Below are 23434 nucleotides of genomic sequence, written 5' to 3'. Positions count from 1 at the left end.
TTGATTCACTGAAACACAATTTAGGTTAGATTTGGGGTTTTAATCTTTCGGTACAGAGGTGAACTCAGATCATGGCACCGCTGGGATGTTTTGGAAACCTTGTTGCCCGTCTATCTATGGTCAGGACCTCACAGGCTGTCTGTGGGTGTCCGAACAAAACCAAAGTAAATAATGACCAGCCGTATTTTATGCCTAAACAAAATATCCGAGCCCGAAGAAAACCAGAGAGAACCTACAGCATTAAAAAGCACAGAACCTCAACCATTTGAGCCTTTCTCATGGCAGTTCACAGTGTCAAAACACAGAACAGCTGAGGATCAAAATCAAAGCTCAAAGCTGAAAATCAATACAATGCTTGACTGGTTCAAAAAAAAAAATCAACACAGAGCGAATATATATATATGTAAATGAAAATTTACATATATATATATATTTATAAAGGCAGCTTTACCTTAGTCCGAATTGGTGTTTGAGGTTCAACCGATGGTTCGTGCTCCAGTCTCTGTCCGAGGGGTGGACAGAAGATGGTCCTTGTTCGTCGACGCCAATTGTTACGGCAGAATTTACGGTTGACCTCATTTGAGACATGATTCATTGCTCTGGTTGAATGATAGAATCCAGGAGAAGCATTGATGATTTAATAAAAAATGATTTTATTCTAAACTAAATAAAAGAATACAAAGTGGAACAAAGTGAAACAAAATTAGCGTCCGTCCAGGCGGACGTCCAAAGGAAGTGCCGCGCCCTGCTCCAACAGTTTCAAAGCTTAAGCTTTTTATACAGATAAGAAAAGGTCCCAACAGTGAGAGACAAAAGGGAGGGAGTCAGATGCCCATAGTGGCAATGTTGGAGGATGATGAAGATGTTATGAGAAGGTTTGGCTCCAGTCTTTATCTGTCTTGATAAGTGTGTACGTCAGTGTATGGCCTTGGCAGAGACTGTGCTGCACTGAGAATAATACGATCTGTACTGTTTAATCATGATTCAGCTGTTCAAAAGTGTAAAGATTAATGGAGTCGTCATGTATTAAAACATGACAAATTGTACACATGAACATACATTTGAGGATATGATGATGAATATAAAATTTGCCATGACACGTCCTTTCGGTTTTGCAAGTTAAAAGCAAGGCCGAATAGTAGCGTGTGATGCAATCAAACAACGTGCAGTGATTTTGAGGCGGAAAAGTGTATTAGCGTTGCTGCAGAACCAGCAGCAGCTCCTCCTTTCCACACACAACATAACCACACTCTCCTTTTTCACTCTCTGTCGTCCGTCACCGCGTAAAAGTTAGAAACCGTCCATTTCCACAACCGAGTCCATTGTTAGCACTGTGAGCCACTAATATGTAAACAACCCCATTGTTTCCTCCCTGCACCACACAACTGCTACATAATGCTACATAAACTGGTGTAGCATTAGCACTTGGTGCTAACAGCTGATGTGTGTAAACAATGGGCCTGTGGCAGCAGAAAAAGTAGTGCAGTTTGCATTTACATATGGCAATAAAGTATAATATATATTCTATATTAAACCGCAGTGTTTTAGCTGTTAGATGGTTGGAGAGGGAGGAGCTCACATTCTAGGAGGCGTGTTAGTTGACATAACATACCAACGTGGGCAATATACAACTCGCCCATTTGGAGCTGACTTTTTTATAAAATGTGGAATAACAAGGGAGGGAGGAAACACAACTTTTTCAACTCTGTCCCTCTGAATGAGGCTAAAAGTATGTATATCACTGTAGCAAAACCATTACAAAGTGATTTTATTCATCATACCTCCCTTTTAACCCTCTGGGGCCTGATCACATGATTGTTTTAAAGCTCAAATAAAAAATTAAAAAATAAATAAAAAAGAGCAGCGTCCTTGGATCTCCGTTTCAAACCGTGTCGAAAGTGCGGATGTCAAAGTACAAACCTGTCTCTAAGTCATGTTAATAGGCCAAATAGAAGTGGAGTTATTAGGTGTTTTTTTGTGACATTTTCTTGAGCTGTCAGTGATTTGTGATTCATACTTTTTTTGTAAATAGTTGTACAAAATTGCCTGAGACATTGCTTCCATTTCACTGTAAATAGCTATATATAACTGTTTTTTGATTCATCTGTATATAAGTTTTTGAAATATGTATTTTAGATTTGATATACAAGCAATAAAAATGATTCGTTAAAAATGTTTGTGACTTTTATAGTAAAAAAACATAACTTTTTCCCACTCGAATTTTAGTTTTTGATAGTGGTTTTAGATCCACTGTGATAATACAGTATGTCATATTAAAGAAAATTTCTCACAGTCATATTTGGGAGGTTCTCCTGGAAAAAATGATACCAAACATGCAAGGCTTATGGATTTCCTTAAATGAAATATAAAGGTTAAATCAAACACAATGGGAAAAAAAACAGCAAAAACACCTTAGGCCACAGAGGGTTAATGCACTTTAGTTTTTTTGGAATGCATGTTTTATTTTATTTGAAAGGCTAATATAAAAGAAAAAAAATGGTGTGTTTTTTATGAAAAGCAAAGACTACTGGAATATTTAAAAAATGTCAGATTTTATTTATGCACTATTTAAAAAAATAGTGAAAAACTTAACCTCATTTGGTATTCGGCCAAGTGTTTATTTCATGGAATATATTTGTGCATGTGGGTCACTATTAGTGTTATTGTATGTAATTCATTTATTTCCTCATTTGAAATAAAATTATTTTCTAAAAAAAAAAAAAAGCACAAAGTACATTAGTGTTTTACTGCTGATGAACCTTGTTTATTTATCTGATAATGAGTTATATAAAGTTATGATTGATAAATATCACTGATTTCCTATAATTAAACCAGATCAAGCTGATGATTTAAACATTCAGTATATTTAGTGTAATAATCACAATAGTTACATTAGTCTAATGGGACCAGCTTTGTCTGTGAACACGTGAAATATAAATATTAATAGTGACATTAGTATTTATGCTAACATTTATTTTACACAACATTTATTTTACACAACGTGTGACATGTTTAGTATTTATTCTTCCATAAAAGTATTAAATCTGACCATAAACACATCAATGGCTCTCTGTGGTTTTATGACAGTAAGAAGTGTTCTTTTTACTTGGTCTGTTATTTATATGGAGTGGTTAGCGTTAGCTATTAGCCCAGTCTGTGTGTCGGTGTGTTAGCTTAGCATAGTTAGCTTTACTTGAGTTTCCAGTTCATAATTGTTACTACAGGTTCATCTCTGTCCCCGTGTTTGTAGAACTTTGGGTGGATCTGATGGAGGAACTTGGACTGGTTCGCTTTGTTGGATGGTTATCTGGTTTTAACCAAGTAGTGGTCCATGATGTATCGTAGCACGGTTGCTTCAGGTAGCTGTGATGAACACCTCACACAGACAGACGCCGGTGTGTGCGGGGGACGGTGGCGGTGTACGTCAGAGCTTTCGTAAACAACGTTCCGCTCCAGAGAATAAAAGTTGACAACATACGGGCAGGTTTGGCCCGTGGAACAAGGTTTGTTTTGGGGGGCATCCTCAGCTAAATTGAGGGACAAACGGTCCGTGGCCGTCGCTAATTTCCAACATGGGAATTTATTTTTTATATCGTGGGATGACAAATTCTTACCGGTGAGAATATTTTTGACAATAAATCATAACGATAAAATATCGCACATTCCTACCCTGTGTCATCTCGTTCCACAATTCCACAAATTTACTCTAAATTTCACAGAAATTGGTAACAAAATCAAGAATTTATGAAGTGAATTGAACTGATATTGAAAACTAGTGCATAATAATGTTAAAGTTGTTATTTTTCCACGTCTAAAATCTGTGGCCCACTTAAAATCATACTGGTCCATATTTGGCCCCTGAACTAAAATGAGTTTGACACCTCTGCTCTACTATGTTTATAAGTTTAAAAACATACTTCTACTTCTTTACTTTTATTTTTGCCACCTCTTTACTCGTTATGAATTAAAATTATAATTCATCTTGAATGAGCACGTACGAGAGAACGAAAGCAACAACAGTACGTCTGCTTTTACGCACACGTGTCCTCTTTTCATGTCTTTCACATTTACAAACTCATGACGATGTCTGGGTTATTGTATTTGCACGCTTAGTCATTTTTTTGAGGCACTGTATACAGCTCTGAGATTTATATCTGTCTGTCTCTCTCTCTCTGTCCATCATCAGTGGCGCTGTACGCCATCAGTGCGGTGTACTTTGCGGGCGTGATGGTGCGTTTGATGCTGACTCTGACCCCGGTGGTGTGCATGCTGTCAGCGGTGGCGTTCTCCTGCGTCTTTGAGCACTACCTGGGGGATGACATGAAACGACAGAGCCCGCCTCCAGAGGAGAGCAGCGACGAGGACGACAGGAAGAACGCCGGGAACCTCTACGACAAGGTTTGAGTGCTTTGTGAAGTGTGCTTCAAGTTTCCCAACATGCATTTGGAACCTACAAGGAGGCTAAATATCTCTGTTGATTCTCAACCTTTGAAAGTTCTGAAAACATTTTAAGTGAGAAAGTGACCAAGTAGAATATCAACATGTGCTCATTTCATCCATAAAACTCACAGAAACACATTTCATGCTGACATTTCTGAGATTTTTAGAGACCCTCCATTGTGCTACTGACAAAACTTCCTGTTAATTTCAAAACAAGAGCCCTATTTACAAAAGTATTGGAAAATGAATTAAGAGATACTTTTATTTTGAAAAAGGGATGTTTGATTTTTATCTTGAAGCTGGTCCCAGGACCATTTTACATTCCGCTTACAATGCATCATGGGGGCGATTGAGTATGACTACTGTGCAAAAAATGTCCCCATATAGTATACATCCAGGTATTTCTCACCTAATCAATCTTTTTATTAGGGCTGCAACAAACGATTATTTTAGTGATCGATTAATCTAACTTTATTTAATCGGATTAACGGGGGAACATTTTTTTAAATGGGAATAAAGGGAAACATTTTATTTTTCTTTCTTTATTTAACATCACAGTTAAAAAAGACAACAGTACAAAAAGTGCACGTGTTCTCATTTGAAATGTCCCAGAGCTGATGACATATCAAATCATAAATAATTAAAAGAGGTTTTTAAAGAAGTGCATAAAAAATAAGTATTTTGTTGCATAAAGGGACCTGAGATTTTAGAGCAATGACAACAAACATTAAATCCAAATCAAAAACTGTTGCCAGAACTTGTTTTATATGTAACGTTTCTAAACTTCGCAATAAGGTAAATACCAGAAATTAAATTAAAAAAAAAAAAAAACAGTACAAAAAGTGCATAACATGTTCTCAGTTGAAATGTCCCAGAGCTGATAAGATATAAAATCATAAATAATACAACAGTTTTGAATGGCTTTGCTTTATCAAACATCTGTAATAACATAAAAACACACAAATAAATGCTATATATAAAAAAGTTTTTAATAAGTGCATAAAAAAGAGGTATTTTTGTTGCATAAAGGGACCTGAGATTTAAGAGCAACAACAAATGAACATTAAATCCAAATCAAAAACTGTTACCAAGACATGTTTTATATAAAATCTCTAAACTTAAGATGTGTAAAATATGTAACTGTAATTGCACAACACAATGACACACAGACTCGTCCCACACGTTATCACTTACAGGTGAAGGTTCTCCTGCTTGACGTCTCTGCCTGCCAAGCCTCCTGCAGAGCACTTTGGAGCAGCTGGAACCACCTTTCACACTTAAAACATGACTTACTCGGGCACTGAGCTCTCCTTTGTGCTTTCCACTCCGACATGCCAACGTCTCAGGTGCTGCATCATTGTGGTCGTAGTCCCGCGCCATACTAGGTCCGACTTGCAAATGTTGCAATTTACGTGCGTCTTTATCGTTTAACGTAAAGTGCTCCCACACTTTCGTCACTTTGTTTTTGTTCCTTTTCTTTGATTCCGCCATCGTCTCATGCTCTTCTTCTCCTCTCCTGCTCTTGCTCCGCGCCGTCTCCGTGACATGGTCGCGCAACACGATGAATCGATGACTCAATTCGTCGTCGATGCATTTGATAATCGATTATTAACGATTACATCGATTCGTTGTAGCAGCATTACTTTTTATTCTATCTAATGTGAATGCACTACATACTCATTTAGACATCAGACTTGGTATGAGTAGTACGTTAATATAACATTTACAACACAGCCACTGAGTGAAAAAAGGATTACATGCAGAGCAGTGTCCCTCCAGGACTGAAGTTTTGACAAAGTATAATTGCGCTTTGAACGTGTTTCCATTGAAGGCTCTTTTGGAGCCTGGTAACTCCTGTGAAATCTCATCCCGTAAGGCTTCTCTGCAGGAAGACGGACGCTCCAATTACAATTAAATTACAATTTTTACCCTCAGAAAGTCAGTTACAATTACGTTCTCAATTACTAAAGTTCAATTACAATTAATCACAATTAGTGAGGTTGAAATAAATAACCTAATAAAAGTTATCCTTCCTCTTGTTAGCTTTCTGTTAGCATCTCTGCTGATAACGGGTCCTAAATCAGCTGAAAAATACACAATCATCTTTTACAGTGGGTATGGAAAGTATTCAGACCCCATTAAATTTTTCACTCTTTCATTGCAGCCATTTGCTAAAATCAAAAAAGTTCATGTTATTTCTCATTAATGTACACTCAGCACCACATCTTGACAGAAAAAAACAGAAATGTAGAATTTTTTTTGCAAGTTTATTAAAAAAGAAAAACTGAAATATCACATGGTCATAAGCAGTGTTGGGCGGTAACGCGTTACCGCCCCAACATCACTTTTTACAGTAACTAGTACTGTAACGCAATATTTTTCTAAAGAAATAACGCCGTTACCGTTACAATATGGTGCATTTGTCCGTTACTTTGCTAGCAGCAGTGTACTTCCTGTTTACAGTGGCGCCACATTTTTTTGCGGGACGCCGTGCCAAACACGGTAAAACAGTAGAAGAAGAAGCATTGTCAGCTTGTTTCTGTTTACATCACGTGCGCCAATCATGGCGAGTCAATGTGAGAACAGGACGAGCTTCTCAGAGTGGAAATACGCGCATTAGCTAAGCTAACGCTGCGACTGGATTTTAACGGACTGTGACTGTTATCCAGGAACAGGTCAGCCAAGCTATTGCACGGTATGTTGTTGTACATATGCAGCCTGTCGCTGCTGCTGAGTCACTGCTAACAGCAGCTCATTAGCCTGATATGTTTAGCATTGTGTAGCTGAGAAAAATGCTGTGAATTAGTTTTTCCACATTTATTTTTATAAGCATTTTTTACAGCAGAATGTGCACCTGGAATATGCACAGCTTACTTTACATTACTGTGCTAAGGCTGAAAAATTACAGTTTTAATTTTGGAGCAGCTGTTTTGTTGCTTTATATGCACATCATTTATGGTTGTTATATAGCACTTGATCAGCAGTGGATTATTATATTATTACAGCACTAATATGAATCTGTATGGACACAAATGACCCAAAATAAATAATGCATTCTTTAATTCTAAGTAACTCAAAAGTTACTTTTTCCAGTAAAGCATTACTTTTTGGTTAAGTGATCAAAATAGTAACTGAGTTACTTTGTGAATGAAGTAACTAGTAACGGTAACTAGATACTTTTTTTCAGTGACTAGCACAACACTGGTCATAAGTATTCAGACCCTTTGCTCTGTATTGAGTAGTAACTAGTACAGCCATGAGTCTTCTTGGGATATAATTCAACACGTTTTTCACACCTGGACATGGGGATCCTCTGTCATTCTTCTTGCAGATCCTCTCCAGTTCTGTCAGGTTGGATGGTGAACGTTGGTGGACAGACATTTTCAGGTCTCTCCAGAGATGCTCAATTGGGTTTAGGTCAGAGCCCTGGCTGGGCCAGTCAACAATGGTCACAGAGTTGTTCTGAAGCCACTCCTTTGTTATTTTTCGCCGTGTGCTTATTGTCATTGTCTTGTTGAAGGTGAACCTTTGGCCCAGTCTGAGGTCCTGAGCACTCTGGAAGAGGTTTTCTTCCAGGATATCTCTGTGCTTGGCCTCATTCATCTTTCCTTCAATTGCAACCAGTGAAAAACACCCTCATAGCATGATGCTGCCACCACCATGTTTCACTGTTGGGATTGTATTGGGCAGGTAATGAGCAGTGCGTGGTTTTATCCACACATACCGCTTAGAATTAATGCTAAAAAGTTCAATCTTGGTCTCATCAGACCAGAGATTTTTATTTCTCATAATCTGGGAGTCCTTCATGTGTGATTGGACAAACTCTATGCAGGCTGTCATATGTCTTGCACCGAGGAGAGGCTTCTGTCGGGCCATTCTGCCATAAAGCCCCGACTGGTGGAGGGCTGCAGTGATAGTTGACTTTGTGGAACTTTTTCCCATCTCCCTACTGCATCTCTGGAGCTCAGCCACAGTAATCTACGGGTTCTTCTTTACCTCTCTCACCAAGGCTCTTCTCCCATGATTGGTCAGTTTGGCTGGACGGCCAGGTCGAGGAAGAGTTCAGGTCGTCCCAAACTTCTTCCATTTAAGGATTATAGAGGCCACTGTGCTCTTAGGAACCTTGAGTTCTGCAGAAATTATTTTGTAACCTTGGCCAGATCTGTGCCTTGCCACAATTCTGTCTTTGAGCTCCTTGGGCAGTTCCTTTGACCTCATGATTCTCATTTCCTCTGACTGTAGCTGAACCTTAAGGTCTTATATAGGCAGGTGTGTGCCTTTCCTAATTAAGTCCAATCAGTTTAATTAAACACAACTGGACTCCAATGAAGGAGCAGAACCATGGATCAGAAGAAATTGAGAGCATGTGAGTTAAATATAAGCGTCACAGCAAAGGGTCTGAATACTTATGACCATGTGAAATTTGCAAAATATTCTACATTTCTGTTTTTTCTGTCAAGGGGTGCTGAGTGTACATTAATGAGAAATAAAATTAACTTTTTTTTATTTTAGCAAATGGCTGCAATGAAACAAAGAGTGAAAAATGTAAAGGGGTCTGAATACTTTCAGTACCCACTGTAAATGTAAATATTTATATAAATATATAAACAAATATCTAATTTATTTCCTATCTATTTGTTACCTTGTTAGGCTTTTTAATCAATATATATATAATATTTAATATAAAGGTTGATATGAAGCATATTTCAATAATTATTAACTCCATATGTGTAGAACTGTAATATGGTTCCCCGGTTTTGCATTAAATGATACTTGACAATTTTTATAGCATTTTCATGGAAATTACAATTACAAAGTCAATTATCTAAACTCAATTACAAGTTAATTATGATTACAACAGCAACTCAATTTTTAAATTATAATTATGCCATAATTGTAATTAATTATCAATTACGTGATTACAATTATAATAGTTTTTGAGGTATTTAGAGTTTGCACATTTCCATGGGTAATGGAAACACAGTTACAGATGATGGTTCACTAATAAAGCTGCGTTGTGGTGGTTGACGGTGTGTGTGCTCCTCTGCAGGCTGGAAAGGTGCGTAAACACACGTCTGAGCAGGAGAAAAGTGAAGAAGGTCTCGGTCCAAACATCAAGTCCATCGTCACCATGCTGATGCTGATGCTCCTCATGATGTTTGCTGTCCACTGCACATGGGTCACCAGCAACGCCTACTCCAGCCCCAGCGTGGTGCTGGCGTCATACAACCATGACGGGTGAGAACGCACACGGCGCCGCCATTAGCTTCCTGTTAATGGTTCACAGGGAAACTCTCAAGTTTGTCATTTTATTTATGGAAGGGTTGTGGTCGCGTAATTGATAATTAATTACAATTCTGATGTAATTGGAATTGGGAAAATCTGCTGCTTTTGTAATCGTAATTGAATTGTAATTGAGTTCAGATAATCGACTTTGTAATTGTTATTGGCATGGAAATTACATAAAAAAATTTACATTTACAATTCAGTATGTGGTTAATATTTATTAAAATATGTTTCAGGTCAACTTTTCCCACTACCTGTCACTTTTCTTCAGGATCATTAAAACATAAAATCTAGGGATATACTGACATTAAACTAGGCTCAGACGCCCACACCAAAAATGTTAATACCAATGTTTTTCATTGATTAGAAAGTCTAACGATGTAACCGTGAGATGAGAAACAAATTACATGATAATATTTTTTAGTGTATTTTAAAGATGATTTAAGACATGGATTAAACTGACCCGTTATCATGAGAGATGCTAACAGAAAGCTAACACAAGGATGGGCTTATTTATTAATGGCTCAGTGATTGTAATTAATTGTAATTGAGAACGTAATTGTAATTGACTTTCAGGGTGAAAATAGATATTGTAATTGGAAAAAATGCTGGTCACCGTAATCATAATTGAGTTGTAGTTAAACATGGTTAGTTGGAGACGTAATTGTAATTAAAAAACGTAATTGACCCCAGCCCTGGTTGTTGGTGCTACTTCTGCGTGTCACACCAACAGCTCTAGAAACATCTTGGATGACTTCAGGGAGGCCTACTATTGGCTGAGGCAGAACACAGACGAGCACTCCCGGGTGATGTCGTGGTGGGACTACGGCTACCAGATCGCTGGCATGGCCAACAGGACCACACTGGTGGACAACAACACGTGGAACAACAGCCACATCGCTCTGGTAAGAGCAGCACACACACACACACACACTCTGTAGACCTGACACTATCTGATGCTACATGGCTCAGGGTCAGCTCACACTTCCTCATATGAGATCAATATATCTACCATCTAAGGGTGTAAGAATACACTCAACCAGCATTTCCATTCAAATTTTTTAAATCCTCTTCAACCTCAACGAACCCGCTGGTGGGGGCAGCTCCAGCTTCCGTGACTCTCACGGGTCTTAATATTGTGAAGAATAAATTGACAAATTCTTTACTTCTCCATAATCCTAAAGGTGCTTTCACACCGAACGCGACGACAGCGCTGCAGTAGTTTCCATCGACCCTGATGTGTCGCTTGCACATAGCGGTGCTTTTTGGTCACTCCATAGAGAGAAAGAGAGAGAGGGTTAATCACTACTTTTCCTTCTTGCTCCGCTTTTACGGTTTAAATGATCAACATACAGAGATATTAAAAGGATGAGTTCACTCAGAATGTGTTATGATCAGTAGTTACTGTGGTTTTCCAGAAGTTTAATTTTGCCCCGATAAATTGAGGAAGCCGTACAGCCTCCACAGCAGTCGTCTGCACTGAAGCGGGAGGGAACAGGGAGGGGCTGCAGCCTCCTCTCTACACACAGTGAAGGACGAGGGTTTTGTCGCTTTAAGTCGCTTAAAAAGTTCAGATTTTTCAACTTTGAGCGACGAGATCGAGCGCGACCTCATCGCTCAAATTACACGTCATGCCACTTTAGGGGAGATAACTTGAGATCCCGTCATTTACATTGATTTTAATGTAATCGCGTTGCTTCATTCACTTCAGTCGCGTTCGGTGTGCAAACAACTTAAGAAACTCAGCTAAAACTGTAGCTAACCCACATCCAGAACAAAAGACCACAGCGCACACACACGAGGCCATTATGTTCAAAGAGGGGAAAGTTGACAACTCTGCAAACTCAGCCTTTTTCCACTGCTGTGAGTCACAAAATAAAAACAGAGCTCTACAACAAGACCCTACGTGAAACTATAGGCCGAGCTGAGTCCACTGATATACAAGTCGGGTATGTTACGTCCCAAAACACCGCCACAAACTCAAATTTTTCACGGAAAAAGTCTGCAATGATGACAAATGTTGTTGTTCCTTATCAAAAGTTGCTCCAATGGGCATAAAACTCCATATTTTGACAAATCCAAATCGTGTAGTAAGACAGATACCGCCATTACAAACATCTGAGCACTTCTCAGTCGACAAATCTGTCCAATGATGTGCATAGCGTTCGTGCTTAAAATGGCCAGTCCCTCCTTTACCCAGCTCTGATTGGCCAGCGCTAAAGCCACTCCCATAGTGTTTGATATCATCCATCACTACAGGCTCTCAGCTTTCCAACGCTGTCAAACATTCCGATTGGGCAAACCATTGCTGAACCAGACACATGCGTAACGCCACCAAAGAGTGGAACCAAAAACAGCATTACACATGGCACCGCAGAGACACGAATAAAATGGAAGTGTTTATTTTTTTCAAGCCACATTGCACCATCGAGTGGTCAAACATAAGACTAACAATGATTGGAATCAATTTGACTGATATATCAGTTACAAACTTGTTTTCAAACTTGTGGAAAACTTTAGCACAGTTTGGCACAGTGGCACAGTGGGCTTCCGCCTGAACTTTTTTGTACAAAAACACGTATCTTTGGCCTAATGTTTATTATTATCACCAAACTGTAGTTGATGTCCGTATATTCGTTCAATTAATTCTGCTTTTACAGCCTTCGATAATGATAATTGGCTTCATATTTTATGTACATTTTTAGGTTTATTTAGGCGGACTACAGATTTCTGTATTTGAAACATGATTTATTGTCACTCGGTATCATATATTTCCAAAATTTTACATCATCGGTAACCACTAAGGGTCCTACTTAATCTGAAAACAAATTAGCCATGTAGGTCATGTTGACGCTTAGAAAAATGTTATTTGTTATTAGTATGTAATTTTTGAAGAAAAGTGGCTGGGGCTTAAGAAGTTTTAAAAGAAACCCAAATCAAAGGGACATAATGATGCACTTCTTTTAACAGATGAGTCAAAATACAGATGTTTCTTCTTTTATTTAAAGTACTAATATATTTTCTTCTTATAACCTTTTTATTAACAAACTCATAAACCAAAATAAACTGCACATTTCTTAGTTTATCACCATGCAAAGTTGAACAAAAATATATATTTTCTAAAAACATATGAAATAAAAATATAAAAACATTTTGAAATCATAAATACAGTAGAAATTTTTTAGTGCAGCTAATATTCCTAGGTGCCAACTTGTGCTGCTTTTGGTTGCTCTAAAAAATCAGGAAAAGTTACAGATGCTGATGTAAACCTCTTTTGTTTATGGAAATAAAATAAAAAACTGTTTTGACCTGAAAAAAACCTATGACTGCAGGGGGCGACAGTTCCAACTCTGAGGTTTAGTAGAGGACAATGAAGCAGAGAAGAAGAGCTCTCCTAAGGAACCTTTACTCTCCCTTAACCTTCCTATTATCCATGTGGTTAATTTGACCCCATTCAATGTTTATCATTTAAAAAAATAATAGTTGACTTTATTTTTTTGCTTATATATATTTGTATGTTTCATAACTTTTCCTAATTTGATGGTACAATCAATTAAGCATAACATTTTCATGATGATATTTGTGTGTGTGTGTGTGTGTGTGTGTGCGTGTGCGCGTGTTCCTGCAGGTGGGCAAAGCCATGTCGTCCAATGAGACGGCTGCCTATGAGATCATGAGATCTCTGGACGTCGACTATGTCCTCATCATCTTTGGAGGCGTCATCGGTTACTCAGGAGACGACATCAATAAGTTCCTGTGGATGGTTCGCATCGCGGAGGGTGAGCACCCCAAGGACATCAGGGTGAGAAGTTCACATTGTAGCGTTAAAGTGTCTTTTAGTGAACGTTGACCATCTCAGAGAGTGACGCAAATGTTTCCCAAAAACAGTGTTTTTACATTTTTCAGCCGTGTGAAAAAATCTCAAGGCACACGACCAACTGAAAATGTTTGAAGCCTATATTAAAAATATACAGTCATTGTTATCAGTGTTTTTAATATGAATCAAAGTAACACAAAGAAAAAGGTTTTTGATGATCTTTCATATTTATTTTTTCTAATAAAAAGTGCAATGAACAATCTGTATTCATTCTTACCAAAGCGTCTTGAATACAATTTTTTTTAAAAAACATAATTTTATCATCTTTCATATTTTGCATAATTGATACAAGTCGTGGGATTGATAAAACAAATCATTAAATATGATTAGAACTACAATTCAACTTTATTCTGGTAAATATTGTTTTGTTTTATATAATGTATTTTTATATTATATTATAATAATATATATACTAATATTATAATATTAATAATAACAATAATAATAAAATGTTATAGAACTTTTGTTCTGTATTGATAACGTTAAGAGTCAGATTTGATCCAAAGGTTGTTATGGAGTGATTTAATGATCAAAAATGAACAAATTAAATTTATTAACATGAACTATGACAAATGACAAAAGTTGTGTGATCTTCTTTTTTATTATTTCATTTTTCATGGCAGTGGCATATTTGCAGATAATTGAATTATTTTTTTTAGATCAATTAGGTGAAATAATGACGGTAGATTTGAGCTCTTTTTCGTGCTGCTAAACTGATAGACTGATGTTGACTGATGTCTCCATCCAGGAAAGTGACTACTTTACCCCCCAGGGAGAGTTCAGAGTGGACAAGGCTGGCTCTCCTACGCTGCTCAACTGCCTCATGTATAAGATGTCTTATTACCGCTTTGGAGAGATGCAGGTTTGTCCAACGACGTGTGTCCCACTTATTAACACCTCCAAACATCACCAGTAACTGTGGGCTTTTTGTTTCTGCTCAGCTGGACTTCCGGACGCCGCCGGGCTTTGACCGCACGCGCAACGCAGAGATCGGCAACAAAGACATCAAACTGAAGCACCTGGAGGAGGCGTTCACGTCTGAACACTGGCTGGTCAGGATTTATAAGGTTAAAAACGAGGAGAACAGGAGCCGTGTGGAGCACAAGCTGCGCAGCACCGACGGCGCCAAACAGAAGTACACGTCCAAAAAGGTGCTCCTTTCTTCTTCTCCACAGAGTCCTTAGCTTTGTTAGCTTGTTAGCTTACCATGACATCATCACCTTTGTGTGTTCAGTCTATGGTTGTTTAAACCAGGGGTTCTCAAACTTTGCAGACCCCCAAATTAAAGGTTCCAGAGAGCGAGGACCCCCACTGTAGCTGAAGGTGGTTGAACACAGTCATGTGGAGACAAGACCATCTATAAGGGGGAATAAAGGGGAGAGATTTTTGGGGTCCATCCATAAAGTCAGTAAAATGATGGTCCATTGTTCTATGAATCTGTGATAACCACATTTATTTATTCATCTGAATAATATCCAGGAAGTTCAATATTATTTGTGTCATAGTATATAGCCATCTTAAAAATGGAAATCCTTGTTTTTTATCAGAAATGAAATGGGTTAAAAGTGAAAAAAATGGTGGAAAAAGTGGTGAAATGGGATTTTAAACACCATTAAAATTAGTTAAAAGTTGCAAAATAGAGTGGACAGAAACAGACAGGAAAAAGTGGTAAAAATGGTTCATAGCATTAATATTGGAACAATTAGTTTAAACAAGTCTAGTTCAAGTAATATGGTGAGAAGAGGTTCAAAGTGACAATAATGGGTCAACATATGGGACATTAGGTGTAAAAGTAGTGGAAAGGATTTTAAATGCTGGAAATGTCTTGAAAGTGGAACAAAAGTGGAGAGAAGGTGTTGAAATGTGATGGGGAAGTGACAGAAATGGGAGTAAAGTAGCAAAAATGCATTAAAAGGAGCAAAAATATGGTACAAAAAAGTGATGAAATAGGTTAAAATATGGCAAGTTTAATGTAGTTGCAGAAAAAAAGTAAAAATAAGCAAAAATGGGCTGAAATTGTTAAAAAAAATATTTAGTTTGTTGAAGGCATCTGGCGACCCCCTCCCAGTGTGTCACGACCCCAAGTTTGAGAACCCCTGTTTTAAGTGACTGTCTTTAGTGTGTTGATGCATTAGCAGCTAACAGCTGATTGTTGTGCTCATGTCTACGTCAGGTGGCCAAGAGGAAGCGTGGATACGTGAAGAACAAGCTCAGCCTGAAGAAGGGAAAGAAAGTGAGTAAGAAGTCGTTCTAGGCTCACCAGGACTGCAGGGTCAAATAATCTATCAACGACCAAAGGAATCCACCAATCAGAGCAGAGAAGAGACGCCACCATCATCCAGGAGAACAGCTGATCCCCCCACACCGTCAGGAGGACATGACCTTTGACCTTCTGTGCTTTTGTTTTTTTACTTGAATGTGATGGAGATCAATCTGCTCCTTGTTGTGAACTCAACGCCACATCAGACAGACAGCGTGTAAACAATCAGGTTAGAGCACAGCTGGTTCAAACTAAACACTGGAACTCCATCTCCCATCATGCAACAGAATGTAAAGCCATGGCTGCACTGCTTTGAGCACAAAGAATCAAAGTGAAGTTCTCTGAGGACTCAGTGAGTCACAGGGACTAGTTAGTGTATCACCCACCCACTTCATAACCAGGCCCACCTCTCTAAATCCCACCCTGCTAATTAAACCTCCAGGAGAATCTCCTGGTGACATTGTCCATGGAGCTTGCGTTGGTCAACTCTGATTGGCTGCTTCAGATCAGATAATGGACAGCAGTCAAAGTGTGGCGTATTTATTCCAGGGACAGAGTGCAGCGTCTTTTCACTGAGCTTCACTTCCCACGTTGAAGGTTCTTCCATCAATTGTAATGATCTGATCTGCAGGTTCAAAGGTCAAACCTTTTTCTCAATAAAGAGGTTTAAAAAAAAAAAGAAAAAAGCTTCAGACTTTTAATGCGCCCGAGAGGAACAGTTAAACAATCCATTAATAATCCACTGCTTTATTGATCGCTAACGGATCTATATGGTCTTTGACAGGATGTGTTTGTTCTTGTATTATGTTATGTGTTAAGATGCTAGCAGCAACGTCTATAATGTAAACAAACAAAGGTTTGTTTTGTCACATACTACTACTACTGAATAGTACTTTATGATGTAGTGAAATAGCATTTGGGGGCAGGGCAGCCTAATGAAGTCCATATTAGATTACTTAATAATCATTACTTAGTAAATGAGCATTTAACGACAACCTAATGCTATATAAACACAACCACAAAAACAAAGTTAGCTCGCTAGCATACCTCTGACAGTGGTCGTGACAGACTCTCTGCTCCTCACTACCAGACGTAGGTTTAAAATCCACTTTTTACGTTGTTCTGTGAACTTTACACATCTCTATAAAATCTATTTTACTTTTCTTGGTTAGAACAATTAGAGCAGCCGTAAACTACACAAAACATGGGCATTTTGAGACGACTGATTCTTAAGCTTCACTTCCTGCTTAATCTGAATTTAGCGCTCTCGCTTTGTCACGATGCAGGAATGTGACGTCATGTCATGTGAACTCAACCTATTTGAGCCCATTTTGGCTCAAATAGGTTGCCATATTTAAACCTATTTTCATCACTTTTTCTTGCCATATTTTTACTACATTACTCCCATTTCTGACACTTCATCCAATTTCAATACCTTTCTGCATTTTTTCCACTTTCAGCACTTTTCACCCTTTCCACCTAATGACTCACATGTTGACCCATTGTCACTTTTTACCTCTTTTTACCATATTTCATGCTTGTTTTTGACAATTTACTGTAACTACATTCACCATTTGTCATGCTCATTATTTGCAGTTTAAACTAATTGTTCAAATATTGACACTTTTCACGTCTGTTTTTGGCCACTCTGATTTGCAACTTTTAACCAATTTCTGTTTTTTTAAATCCAATTTCACCACCTTTTCTGGTCACTTTTAACTAATTTTATTTCTGATTAAAAACAAGGATTTACATCTTTAATATGAATATATACTATGGCCTCAATAATACTAAACTTCCTGGATAACAGTAGATATTATTAATCAAATAAATAAATACATGTGGTTATCACAGATTCATAGAACAATAAACCATTTTGCTGACTTTATGGATGGACCCCAAAAATCTCTCCCCTTTATCCCCCTTATAGATGGTCCTGTCTCCACATGACTGTTCTTCAATGTACGTGTCTGTGTTCAACCACCTTCTGCTACAGTGGGGTTCCCAGTCTCTGGAACCTTTATTTTGGGGGTTGCGGCTGAAAAGGTGGAGAACCACTTTTTTAAGTTACCGAGATGCGTTCAAGGTCCCTGGGAAACCCGGACAATTTTATTAATTTGTCAGATATCCCCGGACACTAGTCCTGCTCCTGGGATGGTCTGAGTAAAGTGTTCAGATTGAACGTCTGTATTTCCACACGTTAAAAGACTCTGAATCTGCAGTAACAAGAACGCCAGTACAACGTTTAGGCTCCACCTGAGAAGCTAAAAATCTTTACCACAATCATTACAGATACAAACAGACGAGTCCATCATGGTTACAACAGGAATCCTGGGTCAGATGTTGAGCAGCACGTCACACTGACGATGATGATGAACAGAAACACAAAGATCTCATCTCTGTCCTAAACCACATGAGAAAAGTCAGTCTTCCTCCTCTTCATCCTCTCCAAATGACAGGAGGCAGCTGTTTTTGATTTTCTTTCCAGTTTTCTCCTCTTTTTCCACTTCTTTCTCTCCGCCGTCGCTCTTCCTCTTGGTGCTGGAGCTCGCTCTGATGCCCTGGAACTTTTCTGCTGAGCTTTTGTTTGGTTTCTTGAAGACGATTTTAGCATCAGGAGATGCTTCGTTATCTGTTGATTTAGACACACGTCAGTCATTGTGTCAGAGAGATACAGAGGATTTACTAACACCTTAGTTTCAAACATAAAGTCTGACATTATTATGACCTGATATCTGTCATTAGTATGAATAAGGTTTCATGTAGACTGTCATTAAGTACCTTACGTTACCCTAAACCTTCGTTACCCTAAACCTAACCCCTCGTTACCCTAAAGTTTACCCCTTGTTACCCTAAACCTAACCCCGCGTTACGTTAACCCCTGGTTACACTAACCTCTCGTTACACTAACCCTTTGTTATGAAGGATTTCTCATTTTATGTTGTTGTCTTGTGTGTTTACTGTAATTTTATGTGTTTTTCAAGTCATTTAGCGTATTTTCCTCGTCGTTTTGTGTGTTATGAGCCAACTTGTGTATTTGTTGTGATTTTGGAGACTATTGTTGTCTATTTGTTTTTGTAATTTTATAATTTTTTTCTCATTTGGTGCTTCTGTTTTTTAACTCATTTTGTACATTTACATCAGGGGTCGCTCAAAATTAGAGTAAGAGCCACATGTGACTGCAGGGCCGCCAGTTGCCCATGTCTGCCCTAACCCTACCTAACCCATAATGCCAACATAGCTCCAAATGTGTCATAATTTAGTGAAAGACACTAAATGACACCTTATTAATGCTAATGACAGATAATGTCAGCCTTATGTATCAAACTTTTAAGTGTTACAGAGTGTTCAAAGCATGCTCTGACCTTTGTCTGCTTCACCTCCAGCCTTCACCTCCTTGATCTCCTTGACCTCCTCAGCCGTCAGGTCTCCACCCTGCAGCACCACCACCTGAGGCTGCTCGTCCTCTTTGTCGCTCCCGCTGTCGTCGTCCAGCTCAGGCATCACCTGACGCTAAAAAACAAACTATGTTTAGTCCATTAATGATGACTCCAATTTCATTTATTTCTAATCATTTAGTTCCTCAAACGTACTCCAAGGGTCGTTTTTTCCTTTTACGATCCAATCCCACGGCCTCAAAAAGCAACAACTCTCCATATTGGATCTTGAAACTTTCTTCCTTTAAAAAAAAAATAAAAAAAATATATTTAATTCAAATTGTGTTTATTATATTTATTCATAATACTATCGTTCAAAGAAAAACTATTGTTTTTGAACATTTATGAATTGTTATTTAATCGTCACATGTCGCATTACGATTAATCTAATAATCGATGTATTGGTACATTTCTAATCCATCCCCGTGTGCTTCAAAACAAAGTGATCATGATGTGAGTGGACCTCCACCTGGTCTCCAGCTAGTAGCTACTGTAGCTACAGCCACCAACAGGCCTCAGTAAGTTGGTCTCACACTGATCAGCAGCATCAGAGCACCCCAGGGAATGGTGTTGGGCCCCTCTTCTATTCACCGAGGGTCCTATTCTCCCGTCTGGACTTAAGTGCATTTTTACGCGCTTCTCTCCTGCGCGTAGTCTCCGGTCCAGGTTCCTGACACGCCCACCGGCGGTCTGAAGCCATGGAGGAGGACTGGGCCATGACGTCACGGAACATGAACTTTTCCCAACGCTTATAAATGTCATTGAAATCCGTGAAAATGACAAAGCGCACTTTTAATTTGAAACGTTGATAAACAATGTAACAGGTTGATATGATCAGATTATTGATCAGATTACTGCAGACAGACAAACGCGCCCTCAAACATCTGTGTGCAGTGCGCACACACACGAGCATCAGGCTAGTTAGCAGAGAGGCTAACGATACGTTTAGTCTCTTCCAAACAGAACAAATGTTGTAGTGATTTATCTGATGTTGAACTCCTTTATTTACAAACGTCTGAGAACTTTGGTGTAACTCCACCTCCGCTCTGCATCCAAACAACAGACAGGGCTCCTCCTCTTTTTGACACAACTCCTTCTGCGTCATCATGTTCTACTAGTTCTGCAGCTTCAGAGCTTTCTTATCCATTTACATCGTAACCATGGTAACCAGAGCGCTACTGTTTACCTTCACAGTGCAACATTGAAAAGGCTCCGGTCTGACGCGGCGCAGCGTTCCGAACTTTGTGTAATCAATATACCGGTACGGTGGTATATTAAACATGTTTATCATAACGAAAAAATATACTGGTATTTGGTATGAACCGGTATACCGCCCGCCACTATGATGACAATAAATATACATATACATCCGAGTCCTAATCGGGAGATCACGTCCAAGTCTGAAATCACGTGATCGTAGACATCCTCGTGGTCACAGTGCTGGTCATTATAGACGATGCCAGCCACCTTCTGCACACCGTCAACACTAAGGGTGTAAGAAAAAAACTATTTGGCAATATATTGTGATATTTCATCACGCGATTATCGTATCGATAAAAAAAATGTTGAAATTCATTTTTTTAATCAAGTTCTATTATAATTGTGCTAACATCTGTATAGCACGTAAACGCCCAGTCACTAGGTGTTAGTTGTTAAACTACCTCACTCCTCAATGCATTTTAACTGAAGCTGATTGCACTTTATTTTCATAAAACATACTGGACACTTGTAATTTGACAGTTTAATAATCATACCACTTGTTTTTGTTATTGGTTCTTGAATCACACTTAGTTAGCATTTACTAGTTACTTTAGAAATGAAATAAATTGTATTTCATACCATTTTATTTTATACTTTTAATGGTGAAATTTGTAGTTATTATTTAATTCATGTTTATTGTATTTTTGTAGTATCAGGATATATCGGGATAGTCGAGCCTGTTCACACACAGACTGATCCAGGACTAACAGACTGGAACACTCCTCAGGGGGAGGGGCCACAGAAAGACTAGGAGTCAACCTGCAATATGTTCTAGAGCTGGGCCATATAGACCAAAACTCATATCTCACCAATTCATTTTCAAAATGGCAATATATGACATGCATCTCAATATTTTTTTTAACTCAATAAAATTTTACCAGATAGACAATTCTGGGTTAAATTTGATGTAAAATGCCAATATGTGCCACTTTTCTCCTTTTTTCCTCTTATAAAGGACAGCAGAAGTGAGTTCTAAAACACGTATTTTAATACAAAATACGCTATAAAATAAAAATATATCAATGTAGGAGATATTGTAATTTTCTATATCGCCAAAACAGAAATCTCGATATATATATATATTGACATATTGCCCAGGGTATGTTCCATATTCTATATTTATATTTAACTGATTTATATTGAGTCTGTTTGCTGCTTTTTAATGCTGCTGGGCCTTTAATTTCCCTGAGGGAGCCTTTCCCATGGATCAATAAGGTGCTATCTATCTATATATATCTATCTATCTATATATATCTATATCATCAATGACGTCAGTGATTCCTCCACAAACAGAGATAATTCCCTCTTTTTTCCTTCTCCATTCATTTCTAACCATGTTTGTGTCAGTGTTAGCTGTTAGCTACACGGTGCTATTACCTTTGTGTCGACTGTCGGTCCTTCTTTAAATCCCACGTCCTTCTTAAACTTCTTGAGGAATGGAGGCTCCGTCGGTTTGACCCACGACACTCCGCTCGCTTTGCTCTTATTCATCTTTGTTTTTTTAAATATTTGTTTTCACTGATGCAGTGAGTCCGCTTCTTCTTCTTCTTCTTCTGCTGCTGCTGCTGCTGCTTGTGTTTAATGGCGGCTAACAAACAGCTGTAGTCGCATTACCGCCACCTACTGGACGGTCTGTGTACCGCAGACCTGGAGTCAGGACCAGGGTTGGGGTCAATTACATTTTTCAGTCACAATTACGGTTTCAATTATCAATGTTTAATTACGATTACAGTTACCAGCATTTTATCCAAATTATAATTAATTTACAATTATTTTTTGTCCTTAGAAACTCAATTACAATTATGCTCTCAATTACTAAAGTTCAATTACAATTAATGACAATTACTGAGCAGGCTAAACCGTGCAAGGTAGCCCTTTGGGGGGTGGGTCTAGACCCCCCGGGTACCTAGAATGCAAAAATTCACAAATATCCACCAGCAGGTGGCGCTATAACCAAGGTCAACGCGTTTTGGCCAATAACTCCCACACCGTTTGTTGCACATTCAAAAACTTCATAACCATAGATTCCTTGAATAGCACTGAATCACCTGGGATAGGCCACGCCCATTTCCGCCTGGACTTTTGTCGGAGTAAAATTGCAAAAACTGGAAAACCTACTTTTTCGAATTCCTCCTTGGGGTTTTGTCCAATCAGTGTGAAACTTGGCACGTAGAGTCTTCAGTTGGACATGATCTAAAGTTGATAAAATTATTTTGTTTGGGTAAAATATGCGCAAATTAATATTGAGTAAAATTTTCTAGCTAGCTATAAAAATGCGAACTGGTGCATATTTTGGTCAAAAGAAATGCTAACAACACCAAATTTGAGATCCTTGGTCATGTGACTGTGAGGGTATGCGCCAAGGTTGAATAATGTAGGCCACTAGGGGGCGCTGCAAATATAGGATATTTATATCTCTTAAATGGCAAGACCGATTTTTACCAAATTTGGTGGGAATTATCTTGGGTCGCTCCTGAGGCCTTATCTCAAAGTTTTTTGTGAATGGTCAAAGTGGGTGTGGCTTATTACATAATAACATATAAATAAACATTTATTTCAGCTGAATTATTGCGTTGAGGGCTGTGAAATTTACAGGGTAGATATAGAAGACCAAACAGACCACCCATACCAAAAATTGCGCCACTAGATGGCGCTATAATGGCAAACACATTTTGGCCTTTAACTTTCACATTTTAAGTCACATCTTCAAAAACTTCATATCCACGTGTTCCCTACATAAAGTCACATCTTCTGACATAGGCCACGCCCACTCCCATGGCATATTACTCTTTGTAAGTCACTACATATCAAAATCTACTTTTTTGAATTACTCCTTGGAGTTTTGTCTAATCAGCGTGAAACCTCTTCAGTTGA

At 38.4% G+C, this 23434-nt stretch overlaps 2 protein-coding genes across 2 annotated transcripts in view; one reads left to right on the top strand and one right to left on the bottom strand.

Annotated features, from left to right (window-relative positions):
- LOC114477963 (dolichyl-diphosphooligosaccharide--protein glycosyltransferase subunit STT3B-like) overlaps positions 1 to 17264 on the top strand; it is a 50466-nt gene extending 33202 nt beyond the window's left edge. The window contains exons 10-16 of the mRNA XM_028470700.1: positions 4187 to 4398; positions 9491 to 9678; positions 10460 to 10631; positions 13355 to 13528; positions 14352 to 14465; positions 14545 to 14754; positions 15777 to 17264. Coding sequence (XP_028326501.1) covers positions 4187 to 4398; positions 9491 to 9678; positions 10460 to 10631; positions 13355 to 13528; positions 14352 to 14465; positions 14545 to 14754; positions 15777 to 15857 — 1151 coding nt within the window. The 3' untranslated portion in view covers positions 15858 to 17264. The remainder of the gene's footprint in view (positions 1 to 4186; positions 4399 to 9490; positions 9679 to 10459; positions 10632 to 13354; positions 13529 to 14351; positions 14466 to 14544; positions 14755 to 15776) is intronic.
- An 843-nt stretch (positions 17265 to 18107) lies between these two features.
- On the bottom strand, positions 18108 to 22146 carry kiaa1143 (KIAA1143 ortholog). Its single transcript, XM_028470996.1, has 3 exons — positions 21938 to 22146; positions 19229 to 19376; positions 18108 to 18495 (listed from the first exon to the last, which is right to left on the bottom strand). The coding sequence occupies exons 1-3, from the start codon at positions 22049 to 22051 to the stop codon at positions 18287 to 18289; spliced, it is 471 nt and encodes a 156-aa protein (XP_028326797.1). The 5' UTR covers positions 22052 to 22146; the 3' UTR covers positions 18108 to 18286.
- Between the last annotated feature and the right edge of the window lie 1288 nt (positions 22147 to 23434).

This window comes from Gouania willdenowi, chromosome 16 (genome assembly GCF_900634775.1).
Source record: "Gouania willdenowi chromosome 16, fGouWil2.1, whole genome shotgun sequence".
In the NCBI taxonomy this organism is placed as follows: Eukaryota; Metazoa; Chordata; class Actinopteri; order Blenniiformes; family Gobiesocidae; genus Gouania; species Gouania willdenowi.
This window is presented reverse-complemented; position numbering and strand designations above follow the sequence as displayed.

Excerpts from the sequence above, each read along its gene's own strand:
- kiaa1143 (XM_028470996.1), bottom strand. The coding sequence starts at position 22,051 with ATGAATAAGAGCAAAGCGAGCGGAGTGTCGTGGGTCAAACCGACGGAG. Across the intron at positions 19,377-21,937 it reads GACCGACAGTCGACACAAAG|CGTCAGGTGATGCCTGAGCT; the intron begins GTAATAGCACCG and ends TTTGTTTTTTAG. Across the intron at positions 18,496-19,228 it reads TGGAGGTGAAGCAGACAAAG|ATAACGAAGCATCTCCTGAT; the intron begins GTCAGAGCATGC and ends CTAAATCAACAG.